This window comes from Pristis pectinata, chromosome 8, assembly GCF_009764475.1.
Source record: "Pristis pectinata isolate sPriPec2 chromosome 8, sPriPec2.1.pri, whole genome shotgun sequence".
NCBI classification, from domain to species: domain Eukaryota; kingdom Metazoa; phylum Chordata; class Chondrichthyes; order Rhinopristiformes; family Pristidae; genus Pristis; species Pristis pectinata.
Genome location: NC_067412.1, coordinates 83,936,294 through 83,956,037, shown reverse-complemented (window position 1 = coordinate 83,956,037; position 19,744 = coordinate 83,936,294). Strand labels below are relative to the sequence as shown.

The 19,744-nt window shown below is 40.5% G+C and overlaps 1 protein-coding gene across 1 annotated transcript; it reads right to left on the bottom strand.

Annotated features, from left to right (window-relative positions):
* LOC127573136 (gap junction alpha-3 protein-like) lies at positions 1-19,418 on the bottom strand. Its single transcript, XM_052021067.1, is given in 4 exon segments — positions 1-1,073; positions 1,076-1,135; positions 1,138-1,569; positions 19,355-19,418. Coding segments are annotated over 3 exon segments (1,032 nt in total). The 5' UTR covers positions 1,553-1,569; positions 19,355-19,418; the 3' UTR covers positions 1-516.
* Positions 19,419-19,744: the final 326 nt, after the last annotated feature.

Genomic DNA, 19,744 nt, shown 5'->3' with positions numbered 1-19,744 from the left:
TAAAGTGGCCTTGGAGGAACAGATAGTGATTGTCTCTGGGAGTTGCCATTTTCACTTCCAGACCTGCCCTGGATGTCTGGGGACCAGCCTCGTGGAGTGTGTGAGTGGTAGCCAATCAGAGAGATGGGAAGGAGTGGTATGGGGAGAGCAAGGAAGGGAAATGGGGAGGAAGAAGGAAGGAAGAGTGGGTTGGAAAGGGAAGTGACAGAATTGGAGAAAGGAGGGATTGAAGGAGGGAGGGGTGATATGGGTAAGGGGGCTGGGGAACAGGCTATGGGCAAAAGCATAACTGTTCTTTGCCAATTTGTTTTACCACAGGAAGCAAGTGAGATTAAAAATAAATACAAATCAAAGATGACTGAGGCAATCATTAAAATGGAAGCAATTTTGTTGTCATGTTGACGATATCTCACTGGAGGTTAGATTGAATTCTTTGGATATTTTCAATGTTCAAATGGAATGATTTCTTAATTATTCTGCTCGGTGCTTCCACAGCCAGAGACTTAAATTGCCAGATCATCTGATTTGCTCCGGCTGCTCAGTTTGCTTCTTCACTGTTCCGTCTCTGATCAGTGACCGAGATGTGTTTGTTGGGGAGCGAGCTTCGTTCCTCCTGACTCCCTGCTTCTCATCCATAATGGCAAAGTTCTCTCGGTTTTGCTTAGTGGAAACGTTGCCATTGTAGGGGTGACACACTGGGTCGGGTTCCGTCAGTGGAGGGACGCTGTAAAGCTGTGGCCCACTGTGGTTGGCAAAGTATCGGTAACTTGGGGCGCAGGGCCCCATTCTCTCACTCGCCAGTGTGCCATTCTGCTTACAGGCAGCCTTTGTGGCATGATTGTCCTTGGTGATCCTTCTACATTTCTTGAGTCCCAGATGACATATTTCAATAAGGTTCAAAAGTAGGGACAGGCAGGCCATGGCTAGCATGAATATAATGAAAATAGTCTTCTCAGTTGGACGGGAGATGTAACAGTCAACAATGTTAGGGCAAGGTGAGTAACTACATTTGTAAAGAGGTTTCAGCTCAAAGCCATAGAGATAGTACTGGGCCCATATGAAGCCAACTTCAAGAGGGTTTTAAAAATTATATTGAACAAATAAGTGCGTAGAATAGCCCCTTGCAATTTAACTTACCCTGCTCATCCAGCGTAGGGCACTTGATGTTCCTGGCATTTTGCATCAATGCTTCCTTTTCCCCAGGGGGATATCTGCTCAGCTTCTCTTTCTCCTTCTGCTTCTTTTCCATTCGTACCAGATAGAAGATGTGGCCCAGGTAGACCAGTGTGGGAGTGGACACAAAGATGATTTGTAGCACCCAGAAGCGGATGTGGGAAATGGGGAAGATCCTGTCGTAGCAAACGTTCTGACAACCAGGCTGCTTGGTGTCGCAGGTGAAAAAGGACTGCTCGTCCCCCCAGACTTTCTCAGTGGCTGTCCCCAACACCAGGATACGGAAAATGAACAGAGATGTCAGCCATACCTTCCCTACCACAGTGGAGTGCTCCTGGGCACTTTCCAGTAAGTTGCCCAACAAACTCCAGTCACCCATTCTTTCCTGCCTTTAGCCTATTGGGAAGAAGAGGAAATAAAAGTCAGTATGATTCACAGTCCATCTCAATTTTGGTGATTACAGTTTTAGTTAGGATCAATCCACATACAGGCCACTACTCTCCTACCCCACCCATCAGCATTCTCAATCTCATCCAGCTCAAGAGAAAAATTAAAGCCACTAACGAGCACACAAAACTGAAAATTCTAAGTGGTTATGACAAAAAACTCATTTAACTAAAATATTATTCTGTTTCTCTCCACAGCTGCTGTATGACCTGCTGAGTGATTTTTTTAAAGCATTCTTTGCTTTTAATTAACAGTTCTTGCTGTTATAACTGACCCTTAATCTTGCAATAAACAATATAATCCCAGTACCAATTTTACAAGTGAAACAATGATCAATTATCAAACAATAAAGGTTAAGGCAAGATTGGAAAGTGTCATCTTCTGCAATTACCTTGGAAGTATAACAGAAGAGCAAAATGGTGATCTCTTCAAAGCTGGGAATGATTTGAGACCCACAGATATCTTTGCTTTGTGCTACCAGGGTCAGATGTGTAACCAATCACTAGTCAGGGAGACTGATGAATTGAACAAGCCGGCCACACAGTTATTCTTACATCTTTTTAATTTGCTGATGTCCTTAAAATAAAACTTCTGAATTAAGGCTGAGATGACAAGGAATGAAGAGTCCAAGTGATTTGATTTTTAGCCAACTTGTGCCATGGAGGCCATGCAGTGTTTTAACTCTATGACTGAATTGCATTTGGCTGAAATAGCTGATGTTAACAAATCCTGGTGGTCTGATTTAGAATTTATCCACCAGTGGGGCTGAAGAGCAGGGAACAGATTATTTCAGATCATCAGGTTCATGAAATTCAAATAGAACAATCAGTAAATAAAAATTACAGGTACAGATAAAAGCTATTTACTGGTTTTTGAATCACATTGCCACCATTCAAAAGGTCAGAAATTATATGCAAGGTGCAGTCTGTACAGGCCTACCCGGGGCAAGGTAAGATACCAAGAGTAGGGCTAACGTCTCTCAAATAGGAATAGAAGATGTGTCTGTGAAAATCATGCTCTATTGGTTTATCTCCTTTCTGTGTTCCACTTAGAACGGAAATGGTTGGATTTATTTAATACACAGTTAACAAATGTGAATTCTTTACTAATAATGAATAAATGATATACACACGTTGAACTTGTTTTTGAACAGTCTCTATGACCCCCATATTCATCACACAAAGTAGACATAAGATGGATTGGTACCCTATGTTGCATCTAACATTGTGATGCCTATACTTTTCCTTTTAAATCATAAAGTGTGGAGAGAAGTGCCCATGTTTTTATGGGACACATGAAAGCCCCAAATGTAGGCAAGGTCTAAATTCTTTGGACAGATTCATTTTGGTTTGACATTTTGCTCCTCTTTTGCCTCGCTGTAAACATTAAGTACAAAAAATGGCACAGAATTTAGAAGCTTCAAAATCGATCTAACCCATGGTACCACCCTCATGGAAAATGGTGGAGACAAATATAGGATATAGCCTCTGGTATGGAGAGATAACAGTCCGTTTCTAAACCAGATGACAGCAAAATTCATTCTGCTTACAATCAGAGAAATCCATCTTAAGTGATTAGAAACAGAGACACTGTGATCGGGTAAATAGGCTAAAAACTTTCATTAATGACCTGCCCTACCAATGTTTGGTTACTTTCATATTTTTGGTTGGCAAATTAAAGCTGACAAAAGGGAAAAACATATCATTGGGTTACACATTAATATTTCCAGATATGAGGTGGTTACTATTTTGCTTTTATGTTATAATTCACCGGTAATTGCAGAAGAAAGCACTTTTATGAAAAACAGATTCTGCAAAACCTATCACCTGGAACTCAGTGCAAGAGAACCTTAGTGTTGACCTTCAACACTAGGATCAACATTATTCCAAGAGGCATTGTTGAAGCTCTTTTGAGACTTGCATTAAACTCTGATGTGGAATACAAGTGTGCTTCATGAAGAATCTTTCTCATAGCTCACAGGAAAGCATGGTAAATTACAAGAAGTGATTCTTCTGGATTGCTCTATTTTATCTCCTGACAATTGGTCACACAGCTGCTCACTAATTAAGCACAAGGAGCTCATGACAAGAAAACTACAACAAGGCATGCAAAAAAATAGGAATGTTTTTCCAAATGCAGTTGAAGTAAGAGTGCATGTAGCTTTCTAGATCACACAACTTTATCTAGTAAGCGTAGTGACTAGGAAAATCCAAATTTCCAATCCACCTGTGGTTAGCTGATCACAAAATGGCAGTAAATACAGTTGATTCTCAGTGCTTCTGAATGACATTGGGAAATAGGTAATACAGTAGTTAAGACACTGAGACTAGTAATCCAGAGCCCTGGACTAATAATGTAGAGATATGAGTTCATATCGCAAAAGGGAAACTTCTTCATTACTCTAATTAAATAAACTGGAATCAAAACACTAATATCAGCTCTGGTTCATGACTGTATTGTTGTTTAAAGAACCATCTGGTTTAACATAAGGCAAGGAAGATAGATTTGCATGTGATTGTCAAAACTTGCAACAATAGACTCTGAAAGTGGTTCAAGAAGAAACTCAATTTTATTGCGAAGCTATGACGTGCAATGAAACATGAATTGCTGATAAATATGGGCAATTCTGAATGGACTTTTCAAAAGCACATCCTGAATTTACTGAATGATGCTATGTATGATATGTTTCAACATGCTTTCCCATGCAACTCCATGTGAAGTCCCGTAGAGGAGCTGAGTCTTGCTGAAAACCACCAACATTACAATGGGGGATCAGCTCTTGGATTCTATGACCTGGCCACAAATCCATTGATTTCATTAGAGAGGCAGCACGTGGGAATCAGAGCTTTTACAATACTATAGCCAACAAATCAGCAAATCAGTTCAAAGCTCTGCTCAGCTTCCATATCAATTTGTAAATGATGGTCGATAATTAAACAATTAATGGGAGAAGGAGACTCTCATGAGCATTTCCAACCTCGATAATAGTAAATCCCAACATCTGCGTGAAAAATGTGGGGCTAGAATATTAACAACTGGACTTGGACAGAAGTGGCAAAGGGATGATCCATCTCAGCCTTGTTAGAATTATATTTAGATGAGAATTGTCTTCATAAAAGTATATTTTGTCATTTTTATTCATGTTGTTGGGAAGGAAATCAGCCAGAATAGGCCTGATGTATTTAATGGTTAAGAATATAGTAGTGTTGGTCTTTAATGCAGTGATTATAGCAGAGCATTGTGTGTTAGTAAACAAATATACACAGACTTGACACTTTGTGCAGGGTTTTTATTACACTTATTTGTAGACATTTGCCAGGGTGTTAGCAGTTCTCAAATATCAGACAAAATTGGCTAAGCAGCTGTGAAGATGAGCAAATAATGTTGGAAGGCTGAAATGAACACCACAGCCACGACTGAACCAATCCTCACAAACCTTGCACCGTGCTTTCTATCAGAGGTAACTAAATAATGGTCAGTACTAAGAACCACCTTTCAGGTGGCCTAGTTACAACATAGAATTTTAAAGGACTCTCTGCTTGTGAACTGAAATGAGAAATGAAAGTAAATAAAACTGCAGATGCTGGAAATTTGAAACAAAATTAGAAAATCTGGAAACACTCAGCAGGTCAGGCAGTTTCTATGGAAAGAGAAACAGAGTTCATGTTTCAGGTTGAAGACCCCTCATTGGTGGGGCTTTTTCTGTGGCCTGGAAAATTTTCTCCCAGGTGCTTATCCAACTCCTTTTATAAGCTGAAGGAACTGAGACTAGATTTTGTTCGTATGATTCTTTGTCAAACATGCTAAAATTATTCTGACGAAGGGTCTTTGACGTGAAAGGTTAACTCTGTTTTTCTTCCCACAGATGCTGCCTGACTTGCTGAGTATTGCCAGCATTTTCTGTTTTTGTTTATGCTAAACTTTTTATTTATTGAGGAGAATCTATTATTGATCTGAAGACAAATTTTCTTTCTAGTGCCTGAGCTCAATATACCGCTATTTAAATCATAATTTAGCAAAGGATACCAAAGGGTTCAGCAGATACAGACTTGTAAGCAACTTATATTAAAAAAAACTACTCTTTTCAGACACTAACTGAACCAGAAGTACAGTAAGTGCAGATTATTCTTTAAATAAGTATGAAAGAACATACAGAATAATGAATGGTAGCTAACAAATCAATTAGTAACAAAACTGTTTGCGTGTAACTTATCAAAAATGCAACAAAGAGCAAATTATGATGCTAGAATTCACATGGTCAATCGTGACTCAGTCACAATGTTCCGCTTTGAACATTCAGATCTTTTTCATTTGAACCACCACAAGTACAGCATTCATTTCTTTCATAACTCTACAGATCTTTTTTGTTAATACCTCTGTTCTTATCCTTTGTGCTTTATAGGGCACATGATGGAGGAGAAAGGACTGATGAATGATTAACTCTACCAACTTCCAGTGGTTTTGATCTGACTCTGTTGTGAAGTTGGTTTCCCTATTAACTGCAGGATTTATTTGACTCAATATCTATATGATGATGATGCTGGTGGATGAGTGATTAGGAGAGGAATTCAATCTCTCAAGCCAGCGGGAGCATGTGGCCCCACCACTGAGCTGGGGACCACATATTTCAGCAGTGTGATTTTTGTAGTGAATTTAAATTCTATTGATGTATTGCTTTTAGGTTTTTCAAACACTTAGGCAAAGTGATGAGAATGCTACAGCTCAATTTCAAGACAGATTTTGAATTTGCATGCACATCAGTTACCAGAACATGCAAAGGTATCTCCAATTCACTGCCGTGCCTTTGACCATCAATCCAGGGGATGCAATAATGCCCAAATGGCCGTTTTCATTTTTTGACCTTGAACAGTTCAATTCACCTCTTTGTGAATCTCTTTTGAAAATGGATATAACCTGAGCCCAGAGAATACAGAGCTTTCCAGATGCAACAAAAAAGTAAGATTAATTTCAAAGTATTTAAATAAATGTCATTCTTTTCATTGTTTATTAGTAATCTTGCTTTACACCTTAAAAGCCACACTTCCAATTGCAGCACAAAATTATGACTAAAATCCACATTTATGTTCTTTGAAGCCAGAGAAGCAATTATCTTATAATAGTTCAATAGGAATGGAAAGGGACATCTGAAGTGAAACAAAATAAAAGTTTGAAATGAATATCTGAGATTGGGACTGGTACCTGAACAATACTGCAGATTGAACGTGCGATAGGGAAGCGGGTGGAGGATGGGAGATGGTAGGTGCACAATAACGGAGCTTCCTTCAGACACATCCTCTTTAAGTCACTCAATTCTTTTCATAGCTTCTGGCTATGGGATGGTAACAAACAGTCTCCTTGTGATACTCATTAACTTCCTTCACAGCAGCTTGTGCTGTTTAAAGCCTTTCTTTAGGACAATAGTCAGGAAGAAACATTTTAGGTTTACGTCCTTGGGAATGCTCAATTATATCAACACTTAAACAATGGAGCTGTCGTTTTTTTTAATCCTAAATTGATCGCACTATTCTCAACATCTACTAAATGCTGAGAAAATCAGCACCATTGTCTCTTTTTCAAAAAGTATAGACCAACGCAAATTTGTTCCTTAGTCATTAAATGTTTGGTTTTGAGGAAGCTTTCAATCAAGTTCATATCCTGGAACAGCTGTGAGGTATCCTGTTATTAAAAAAAAGCACACAGCTATTCTGCAATGTTGAATGCATTGTCAAATGCGTCATGCAGCAGATGTGCAATTTATTGCAGCCCACCTGTTTTTCCCAGTTGAACTATTTTCCCATTAAAGCTGAGATAAAAATAAAAGGTTACAAATCTAAGAGGCAAAGCTTCAGGTAATCCCAGCTAGCCATCAAAAGCAACATTGCGTCCTCTGCTATATTTAAATATGGGAAAAAGTTTTACAAGAAACATCACAATGATGACACTGGCCCTTTAACAACTAGATGTTAAGTTTAAGTTTTACTTACAGCGTGGTAACAGGCCCTTCCGGCCCAACTAGTCCGCGCCGCCCATTTTAAACCCAATTAACCTACCCGTACGTCTTTGCAATGTGGGAGGAAACCGGAGAACCCGGAGGAAACCCACGCAGACACGGGGAGAACGTACAAACTCCTTACAGACAGCGACAGGAATCAAACCCCGATCGCTGGCGCTGTAATAGCGTCGCGCTAACCGCTACGCTACCGTGTCGCGGTAAAAAAGGTTTAATTGGTAGGTATACAGTTCATGTAGATCCTGGTTTGTTTTCCAGCAGGGCGGGAGGGGTAATGTAATTGACCTCAGCATCCTTGGATTAAGAAAGGAAAATGAATCATCAACAGTCCTTCTGATCAGTATCTTCTGACTCCTGCTTCATTGTGGAAAAATGTGGGTATCAACTGGGAGAGCACCAAGCACCAAACATGGTTATAATGCCTTCTTGAGCGAATAAAATTGTTCAGGCTCACTATCGCATAATGACTGCTTGATCAAGATATTCGACATAAGTCACTATCTGTGGAACTGTTAAACTCAGCAGGAGCCTAAACCTTTCTGTTTTGAATGACTTGTATTCATTCAAAACTGAGATCAATAGGTTTGAGTATAGTGGGAATCACAAGATATGGAGATAGTGCAGGAAAATATGGCAGAGGTAGAAAATTAGTCATGATCTTGGATGGTGGAGCAGGTGTGAAGGGCCAAATAACCAGCTCCTCTATTTATTTCCTTTGTTCTTATGTTCTTAATCTAATCAGTTTTGCCTTTCACAGTTTGACTCAGTAATCTATCAGCATTTAGGGATCACCTCGGGCATGTCAGTGTCAAAACATATTACTGATATCTACTTATTTTTAGCTTGATAACTGAAAGAGAATACATTTGTGCCCTGCTATTGTGCACCACAGGTCCCTTGTGTTTTTTGGGAACCTTTATTAGTATCATGCCGATGTCTGATGAATTTAGTACCAAGCAAGTCTTCCTTTTTGTATTACTATTAAAATGCTGTAAAACCAGAAAATATTAGCTGTCAATGAAACACCATTGCAGTAAAATTCACCTTATTAGCAACTCTGATTACAGTGTTACAGTGTTCAAGGTTACAGTGTTCTATTCCCAGTTAATGGCATTTTTCTGTTAGAAATGCAAAATATTTCCTGACCTTTTTTAAAAAAATTTTTCCTCTGTTTAAGTACAGTAATTCATGCTGGGCATAATTCATGGGCACTGGAAGTGCTTGGGTATCTTGTCTCAGTAACTTTCTTCATGAATCTAGGCAATGAGAGACCTGTCTTTCTACCTCTTAAGGTTTATTCAGTGCTTTTTATTGCAAATGGCTTTGGTCAATATTCCTTTCCCCAACCCAGGGCACTGAAGACAATTTGGCTTGGTGTTACCCAAGTGATATTCCACAAAGATCAGATTTCAGGCCTACAAGAGGAAATTGGTATGCTGGTGGTTTATTTCTTTGAATAATCACATTTTTCAAAAATAAATCCTAAATAATCTGCACTGCCGTTGGAAGCAATGCTGAATTGGCATGGATCTACGAGAGACACCAGCCAAATAGATGGAGGATATGGAGGTCATCTGGAATGGCGCCATTGTTTATTCTCGACCACAGGGGTGGGAATTGAAAGGGCGTATGGTGAATTTTTTGCATTAACAACAGCTAAAAAGAAAATCAAAAATTTAATTAATCTTGTTTTTAAATAATTAAGTTTAAAAACATTTAAAACATTTATTGAGTCCTCACAGGGACCACTGTGTATAGTTTTGGTCTCTACACCTACTTGTCTCAGAGTTAGCGCAGCTCTGATGCACTAGATTGATTCCTGGGGTGTCCAGTGAAAAGATACTAGGATTGGCCTATACTTAGTTAAATTCAGAAGAGAGATAATCTCATTGAGTCATACAACATTCTGAAAGGGATTGAAAGGCTAGGCGTCAAAATGCTGTTTCTTATTAACATAAAATTTTGGACTCAAGAGAAAGGACCGGCATTTAGGACTGAGACAAAAGGAAATTATTTTATGCAGTAATCTGCAAGTCTGTGCAATTCTCTCTTCATGGGTAATGAATCTTCAGCTGTTGAGTACGCTCAAGATAGATCATTAGATTTTTTGCACTGAAGTAATCAGAGGGCACAGGCATTGTGCACAGGAGTGGAGGCACCGGTTCAGCAGTAGTTTTACTGAATGGTACAGCTGACTCTAAGAGCCATGTGGCCTACTCATGATTGTTTTTCTTTTGTTCTTATAACACTATTGGTTTTTAATGAAGCACAGTCTTTGAAATGTGAATTCTATCTTAAAGCTAGTAAAGAATTGGTAATAATCTCACTGAAAACTATGATAGCAGAAGTTGATATTTGTATTTCTTTAGTTAATGTGCTCGCGGCATTTCCCATTCCTATTTGCATTTGAAAAGATTGGGTGGTGGGCCACTTTCATGAACTGCTGTAGACCTACTGCTGCAGGTACCCCCTAAGTGTTCTTGGACAGGGAGATCCAAAATTTACACAATGAAAGATTGTGATACAATTCCAAATCAGGATGATGAGCAACATGGAGGGAAACCTGCAGGAGGTGATGCTCCCATACTCCTGCTGCCCTTGACCTTCTTGGTGGTAAAGGTTGTAGGTTTGTGAGGTGCTGCTGAAGTAGCTTGCATTTTGTAGATGGTACACACTACAACCATCGTGCACCTGTGGTAGAGGAAATGAACGTTCAGAGTGGTTGATGATGTTCCATTTAAGTGGACTGGTTGTTTTGGATGGTTTGGAGCATCGAGGATGTTGTTGGAGTTACACTCATTGAGGCAAGTGGAGAGTATTCCATTGCACTCCTGACTTGTGCATTTATAGATAGCGGAAAGGCTGTGGGATACCAAGAGGAGAGTCACATATCACAGGGTACCCAGCTCTCATCTGCTCTTGTAACCATGGTATTTATGTGGCTGGTCCAGTTGAATTGTTCTGTGGGATGTTGATCGTGGGAAATTCAGCAAAGATAATGCCAGTAATTGTCAAGGGTGGGTTGTTATTCTCTGTCTCTTGTTGGGGGTGATCATTGCCTGGCACCTTTGTGGCCTGAATGTTACTTGCCCCTTATCAATACCTGCCTGAATGCTATCCAGGTTTTACTGTAAGCTGCAACACACAAACAGCTGGAGGGACTCAGCGGGTCAGTAGCATCGTTGGAGGGAAATGGACAATCGACGTTTTGGGTCAAGACCCTTCATCAGGACTAATGATGAAGGGTCTTGAACTGAGACGTTGACTGTCCATTTCCCTCCAACAATGCTGCTGACCCACTGAGTCCCTCCAGCTCTTTGTGTGTTGCTCCACATTTCCAGCATCTGCAGTGTCTTGTGACTCCATTTTACTGTATGCTGGCGTGCACTGCTTCACTTCTCTTCTCACCATTTCTCCCAGTGGTAATTCTTTTAAAAAAAACCTTTATTGATACAGCACGGTTACAGGCCCTTCAGGCCCAACAAGCCCACACTGCCCAATTTAACCCACGTTAACCTACTAACCTGTTCGTCTTTGGAATGTGGGAGGAAACCCACGCAGTCACGGGGAAAACATACAAACTCCTTACAGTGATGGGAATTGATGCTGTAGTAATGTTATGCTAACCACTACGCTACCATGTCACTCATTCTGTTTTAATGACTCCACTATGCTGTTTCTATTAAATAATGAGAGTGTTCTGGATGTTTTGGGAGTCTGGTGTTGGTAAACAGCTGCATCTGTGTGGCATGAGTTTCTGAAACATTAATGCCAACTCACATCACATTCAAACTCATGCAAGAAGAGTTTTCCTCCTGTAACTAACTGAAATACACACTTTTAAAAGATCGAATTTACAACTTGTATCAGTTTAACATTTGCACCACTGTACATTAGTCATTGCAATGCTTTATCCTTTGATTGGAGGAAAGCAATAACGAGTTCTTTTACATATTTTAATTTTTGGGGACGTTGGTGTCACAGGCAAGGCCAGCATTGATTGTGCATCCCCATTAACCTTTAGAAGGTTTTGGTAAACCACCGCCTTAAACTATTGCAGTCCCCTCTGTTGAAGATACTGTGTTGTTGGGTAGGGAGTTCCAGGATTTAGATCCAGCAATAAGGAAGAAACAGTGATATGTATCCAGATGAGCATGCTGTGCAACTTTGATGGAGACATGCAGAGGACGTTGACCTTGCCTTCTCGTAAGTAAAGGCAGCAGGTTTCGCAGGAGCTGTCAGAGTAGCCTGTGTGAGTAACTGATTTTGTAGATGGTTCACAATGAAGCCATATTGTGCCTGTGATGGAGGGAATGGGTGCTTACAAGACCAGCAAGAAACGAGCAAGGAAATGGCAGATGAAATACAAAGTGGAAAGAGATGAGATCATCCATTTTGGATACAAGAAATAGAAAGGCAGTGTACTTTTAAATGGTGGATGATTGGAAACTGTTGGTCTTGAGAGGCACCTGGTACTTGCAAGTATAACAGGTATTCAGGAAGGTAAATTGTACGTTGGCCTTTATTGCAAACCATTTGAGAATAGGAATGGAGACAGGTTGCTCCAGCTATATAGGACCCTGGTGAGACCATGTCTGGAATACTGTCTACAGATCTGGTCTCCTTACCTAAGGGAGGATATACTTGCCATAAAGGTTAATCAGATTGATTTCTGGGGTGGAGGGGTGTCATATGAGAAGACGTTAAACAGACTAGGCCTATATTCTTTTGTGCTTGAGATTTAATATTTGAAAGCTTCTCAGGGATTAGCACAGGAAAGTGGAACAGGGGTACAAGATCAGTGATGATCCTACTGAATGGCGGAGAAGAAACAGAATCTCACACACACACACACACACACACACACACACACACACACACACACACACACACACACACACACACACACACACACACACACACACACACAAATGCTGGAGGAACTCAGCAGGTCAGGCAGCATCTATGGAGGGAAATAAATAGTTGACATTTCAGACCGAGACCCTTCATCAGGACTGGAAAGGAAGAGGGCAGAAGCCAGAATAAGTAGGTCAGGGGAGGGGAAGGAGCACAGGCTAGATTCTATTTCTTACAAAACGGTCCTCTAATATCTCTCCTTCATTGTCTTCCACAGTAGATCTGCTTTTATGCTGCATGGTCAGGCTCTTACTTGTTAGATCTTAGGCCAGATTATTTCCAATAGTGATTTATTTTTATTATTCCTTACAGACATCAAGTGTCTCTTTTTGCCCTCTGGCATTCCTCATTTACAAGTTGTCACTTGGTGACACATGGGTCATCTTCTACCTGTAGGCAAGTAATTCCCAGCTCTACTTTGCCTGTGCCTCCACTGCATCTATAATGTCATTTGTTTGTCCAACATTCAGTCCTGGATAAGGTTCTAGGAAGACTAATGTTTACAGATGGGCCAAAGACTCCAAACTCTTACCACCAATTCCATTCCCATCCCGGCCAGTTCAAACTGAAACTTTTATCTTCACTATCTTTGCTTAAGTTTGATCCTGATTTGAGGTTCCAACTTCAAATCCTCTCCGTCTCAAAGATTGCCTACTTCCACCTATCAACATTTCCCACCTCTCTGCCTGTAATGGTCCAACAATATGAAACTCTCATTCCTGCTTTGTTGAGTTCAGTTGTCTCCTGGCCAATTCCTGTACTTCCTTTGTAAACAACAGCTCGTTGAAAACTCTGTTGTATCTAATCTATCCTATAATAAATCTAATAGAGTCCTTCAGAGAAACACACAGCTGACCAAAACCTGAGAAACTCCTTAAAACAGTTACTCACAGAGTCATAGAGTAATACCACATGGAAACAGGCCCTTCGGCCCAAATCGTCCCTGCTGACTGTGATGAACTATCGTCAATAAATGATGTGTAGCTTAGTCCTAGGGTGATTGTAAGCCTTCACAACGCTCTCTGAGTTCTGTTGTTCCCCATATAATCTTCTCCAGACCTCAAGTCGTATTCCATTTAATTCTTTCCTCAAGTTGTGTGAAATTTGCTCTCAAACATTTGTTATTCTCTGTATAACACACTGCCGGGCATCTGGTATTCTTCATTGCAAATCATGCCCAGATATTACGTTTATGTGAAAGCTTATTTCAGAACAAGAAAATGCAGATCCTAAGTAATGCTGAGGGATAATTTAAGCAATTGCCTATATTTATAGTTTGTGGTATGGTTTGGATGTAAAACAACATAAGGTTTTTACTAACATTTCTTGTATTTGGAAAGATGCCTTTAATTCTATTCTTAGTGAACTAAATATCAAATTAAAGTCATTTATCCAAAAGTTGACCACTTAGACATCTATTTGCTCTTATTATTTCTGACACTGAATTTACTTTGAAACATTTGAGATAAAGACATGTATTTATATAGCACCGTTCCTGTCCCCTTCTGCATGTTCCAAATAGTTTACAACAAAAAAGTTATTTTCAAGTTTAGTCACTGTTGTAATGTATGAAACACAGCCGCCAATTCAAGCACAGCAAAATCCCATATATGTCGATATAATAAATAATCTATTTTTGGGATGTTAGTTGGCTGATAACTATTGACCGGGATATTGGTGATAATTCTCTCACTCTTTTTCAAGATAGTGCCAACTGTTTCATTGAGACAGTCGACAAAGTCTCAGTTTATATCTCATCTGAAAGAAAGCATCTCTGACAGTGCAACGCTCCTCAGTAAAGGACTAGATTGTCAGTTCATATATATGAGCTCAAGCTACTGGATTTAATTACCATGCAATTTAATTTAGTGAACTGAATAATTCCATCATGTGTCCTAATCATCATTTTGATGTATTTTTTGTCTTATAATAAACTTAATTTAATAACGAGATGAAATTGAGATAAGAAGATGTTGAACTTGTGTTTGCTGAAATTCAAAAGCTTCTCGCTCATTAATCTTCAGTGGAGTTTTCTACTTACTGAGATGCAATGACAGGACCGAAATGTTAACTGTGTTTTTATCTCCGCAGTTGCTGTCTAAACTGATAATTATTTCCAGCATTTTCTTTTTCCAGTGTTTCTGTTTACTATTCAGTTATCTTCCCCTACTTGTATTTCTGCATAGGTTATTTATACTGGTCTTGAAGAGGTCTTAATGAATAAAGAACTATTTTTAATATCTCACTTATTTTTACACAGGAGCAATCTTCAGAGTAGTGGTGTCAGCATTTCCTCTTTTTTTTATCACTGTATAAATAGTAGGTTAGAGCCCTAATGTAGAGATTTGAGCACTAACTTACTTTTGCCCTTAAGTTCAGTACTAAGGGAGCACTACAAAATTGGTTTAGTTGTTTTGGTGAAACCCATTAAACGGAGACACAGTCTGCCCTCTGGGAGGCCACCCAGATTAATGCTAATCCTCAACCAACACCTAAACAGTAATTTTATATTTGTTGTAGGGGCCTGCTATGTACAAATTTATTCTGACAGTTCCTACTTGCAATGATTATACTTCAAAAGTACTTATCTAGCTGTAAGGTTCTTTGGGACATCCTGGGGTTGTGAAAGGTGCTATATAATGCCAGTCTTTTTTCCCTTTATTTCTTTGCATCACTAATATAGAACATTATGTCATGTACGTACACTATTATTGGTCATAATTATTTGTCATCTTTAATGGATATTGTAACCTTGATTCTTTCTTGCGATTAACTGTCCACAGATGAGAGTGCGTTGATATTGTCAGTCACACGGCATTGCTATAACATTATTGACTCTGTTTTGTGGAGCAAGTAAATATTTTCAGAGAGATACAAGAGACTACAGATGCTGGAACGTGGAGCAAAAAACAAGCTGCCGGAGGAACTCAGTGGGTCAGGCAGCATCTGTGGAGGCAAAGCGATAGTCGACATTTCAGGTCAAGACTTTGCGTCAGGACTGAGAGTGTAAAGGGGACACTGTCATTGTAAAGGGGTGAGGGGGAGGGGTGAGGCAGGAGCTGGCAAGCGATAGGTGGATCCAGGTGGAATTGATGGACAGATGGAGCCAGTTTGGGGAGGGAGGGGTGGCGAGAGCATTAGGGGTTAGGAGGTAATAGTGGAGACAACGGAGGACTGCAGGTTATGGAATCTGATAAGAAAGGGATACTTTCAGATGCACTCTGTTGTATTTGAGTGGATTATTACACTATCTGAAACCGTACTGAGCTACACACTTGCGGCGAGTCTATGCTCCACCTCTAGTCTCTTCTAATTTAGGTAGAGTAGTGACAGCAACAACAGCTTTGCCTCAGGCTGCCAGCTGCTAAGAACAAGATATATTAACCTGGATTTCAACACCCAGTCTTTTGTGACATCTCCTGTGTCCTATGTATCATGGAATCTCTCCCTGTCTGGAATAATTAATGAAAAGAATCCACATGGGAGGGATGCATAAGGAATTCTGGCGATTGTGGAAATTGGAAAAAAATTAAAAATCACAGGATGTCATATTACAGCAAATCTGTAATGATGTTGTGCAGGCTGATCTGAGCAAACGTCAGAATTACCAACAAGTTTTACTGATACCACCCAACCTAATTACATTTCATATCCATACAGTCAGCAAAACTTTCATAATTTTCAATCTGACAGTTTGAAGATGTCAACCGGTGTGTTACCTTTCTAGATTATTTATCTAACTCAGTCATGGGTGAGTTTTAAGTTTCTAGAACTGAACACTGGAAAAACCAAAGCCTTTGTCCTTGGCCCTTCTCAAGATATTAGTTCCTCCAGCACTGTGACAGTCTCAAGCAGAGTCTCAAGCTGAATCAGACAGTTCATATCCATGGCATACTGTGGGACTTGATCAGAGGTTCTGATCTCATATATTCCTCATTACAGAAACTTCTGTCTCCATGATATTATTGGACTTTCCCCCACCTCAGCCAATGAAGTACATGTGATTACTCACTTTGCTGGTCCCATCCCCCTCCCTCCATAACTTTCAGTTTGCTCAGAACCTCGTTCTGTGCACTCATCCATCGGTCCTGTCCTTGCTGAGCTAAATCGTTCTTGCACCCTGGCACTTCAAAGTAAAAACATTGCATTGTCTTTGATCTAACCCAATCCCTAGCAGGTCAATAACTTGCAGTGCAATGAACTTGCTGCTTTTCTGATTCAGTCCTCTTGGGTGTCCTCACAATTAACAGCTGCTAGGTATCACCTCTGAATGAGAAATATACAACTTCATACCTCATGCTAATGAAGCTAACTGGTTGAGAAATTCACTGCAACCAACGCTGCCACATTTTTATTAGTCTTTTGTAGATCTTGCTGCCAGGAGCTCAGTGGAATTAGCTATTTGATAGTTCAAATTTGTTCATTTGAATGTTATTCACTTAGACTTTTTTTAAAGGGGCTACAAATCAGGTCTGGAAGATATAATGGGGTCTCTCAATGTTCACACCAAGTATTCCTATTACTGTTATGCCCCAATCCACATACAGAAACAGCTTCTGTCTCCAGTTAGCCATGTTCATTGGTTCATTATTTTTGCAGTGCTTTCTTCCGCCACTGTGATGTTTCCTTTTCCATGAATCATTCTTGTGAACTAACCTCATAAAATTACCCATTCACTGATGATTGTTCATACAAAGTCACAGACCCTTCTGTGCAATGGGCTCATGTTTATTAAAATCTGATTTCAATTTTCAAAATGTTGCAGGGTTCTAGGAGAACTCTCTGACCTTCACTTGCAGAAAGGGTCTTAGTTTAATACCTTATCCAAAGACATGAAGCCATTGTTTCCCTGAGGGCAGCACAGTGGCACAGCTAGTAAAGCCACTGACTCAGAGCGCCAGAGACCCAGATTTGATCCTGACTTCGGGTGCTGTCTCTGTGGAGTTTGCACATTCTCCCTGTGACTGTGTGGGTTTCCTCCAGGTGCTCCAGTTTCCACCCACATCCCAAAGACAATGGGGTTTTAGATTAATTGGCCACTGTAAATTGCCCCTAGAGTGCAGATGTGGTAGATTCTGGGGATAATGAATGAGAATGAGGAGAAGATGCAAGAAAAATAGGATTAGACTCAGCGTGATGAAGGGCCTGTTTCCGTGCTGCATGTCTCTATGACTCTAATAGTGTGCATAGTTGTTTGATGGTCTGCATTTACTTGATGGGCCGAAGGGCCTGTTTCTGCGCTGCATGACTCTATGACTATATCTCACTGGATACTGACTGCATATAGGGGATGGAGTGTTTTGGATTCTTATGGCAGCTGTTCATTGAAGGGTGAGTGCAGCTTTTGTGGAATTGGGGGCAAATGTTCTCTCATTGCCTTTCTTTATTTAATTCTCTTCGAGAAGACCCTCTGATTCTCTGCAAGGTTTACTTGCACAGTTTTGTCACAGCACTGCTTTCACTCAATGTGACTGAGCTCAAGTTCAGTGAGTCAGACCACAGCCCTCTCTGATTCAGGACCATTTAAAGACATGGGGCTTTTGAAGGTGGCTGTTCTGGCTACCCTTGTCCCAATGGACCATGGGAAACCAGAAAGCTCCCCTTGCTGCCCATAACCACCTGCATTTGTAGCATCCCATCAGATCAGTCCTGCCCGAAGTGAATGGAATTCCTGTCACCAATCTGCCTGCCTCTCTGAGCTCCTGCCTGAGTCTCAGTCCTGGCATCAGGATTGCCACCATTTCCCTTTCTCATGCTGTCATGGAAACAGAAAATAGTGGTGGAGTTGTACAGCACAGAAACTTTGGCCCAACTCATCCATGTGGACCAAACTGCCTACCTGAGCTTGTCCCATTTTTCCTGGGTTTGGCCCAAATCCCTCTAAACCTTTCCTATCCTCAACCTTAGACTCTTCTTGTCTAAATGTCTTTTAAACACTGTAATTGTAGCTGCCTCTACAATTTCCTCTGGCACCACCCCCTGTATGAAAATGTTTTCCCTCAGATCCCTTTTAAATCGTTCCCCTCTTACCTTAAATCGAGGCCCTCTGGTTTTGGACTCCCCTACCCGGGGAAAAAGACTGTGCCCCTTATGATTTTATCAACCTCTATAAGGTGAGCCCTCAGCCTCCTACGCTCTAGTGCCATGTACAAAGAGAGGTAGCTCAGCGGACAGAGAGCAGAGGAAGAGAAAGACGGTGGTGACATAGTAAGAGGCGACAGGCAAAGGGAGGAGTGAAGTGGAAAATTGGCTGATTCCAGGAAGTGCAAAATAGACTGGGAGCTGGAGGTGGTTTTACTTGACTGAAAAGTATCATTTAACCACTGGCTAGATGTGACACATTGGCGTGGTTCACTGTGCTTAAAGATCAGAGACGGCAGAAAGAGTGAGACAGTCATCAATATGAGTCTGGTTTACAGTCAAACTCATGTCTCAGGAATTAAACCGTGGTCTTCTAACTCACAGAGGAGGTATAACCGACTTTGACTTATAGACTGGGGCGGAGGGGAAAATATTTTCCAAACGTGTAGCTTAAATTTAAGATCCTTGTTCCCACGCAATAATTTTAAGATCTTAATGTTTATATTGGTCAGATAAATAACTCCAGTAAACTAATAAACTCGGTATAAAAATATTCTGCTGTAACATTTCAGAACCAGCCATGGTTTCCTTAAAATGCAAGGGTCGGCTACTGCCCAAACACTATTTGTAAATAAGTGAATAAAATATGTTCTTCGTCATGCAATCTGAGCGGAATGACTTTCAAAATATATTTTGAATAAAACATCGCCAAATCATCACAGTTACCTCACTGAGAGGAGATGACATCAATCAGAGCAGCTCCCAGATTATATACCTCAGCAGCCTCTTCTCTCCTGCGGCTAAGGGTCTCCTAGACCTTGCCTGGCCGCTTGATAATCATTTCTCGAAGCTCGTTGATCCTCTGCCCGTGAAAACAAAGAAAAAGTGTTTGAAAGCAAAACAAAATCTTTTTAGATGGTGACTGAAATTAACCCGAACTGGGGCAAACCGCGTTCAAAACGCTGTCGCATCTGATTCCTGTCCTTATTTTAGCTTATACACTTGAGTCCGACTGCCTGATGACTCCGTATTTGAAGCAATTCTTCACTGTAAAAGTTGGGACAAGGATGAGTGACGGTACCACCAGCCAATGACACCTCCACACGGCTCGGAACC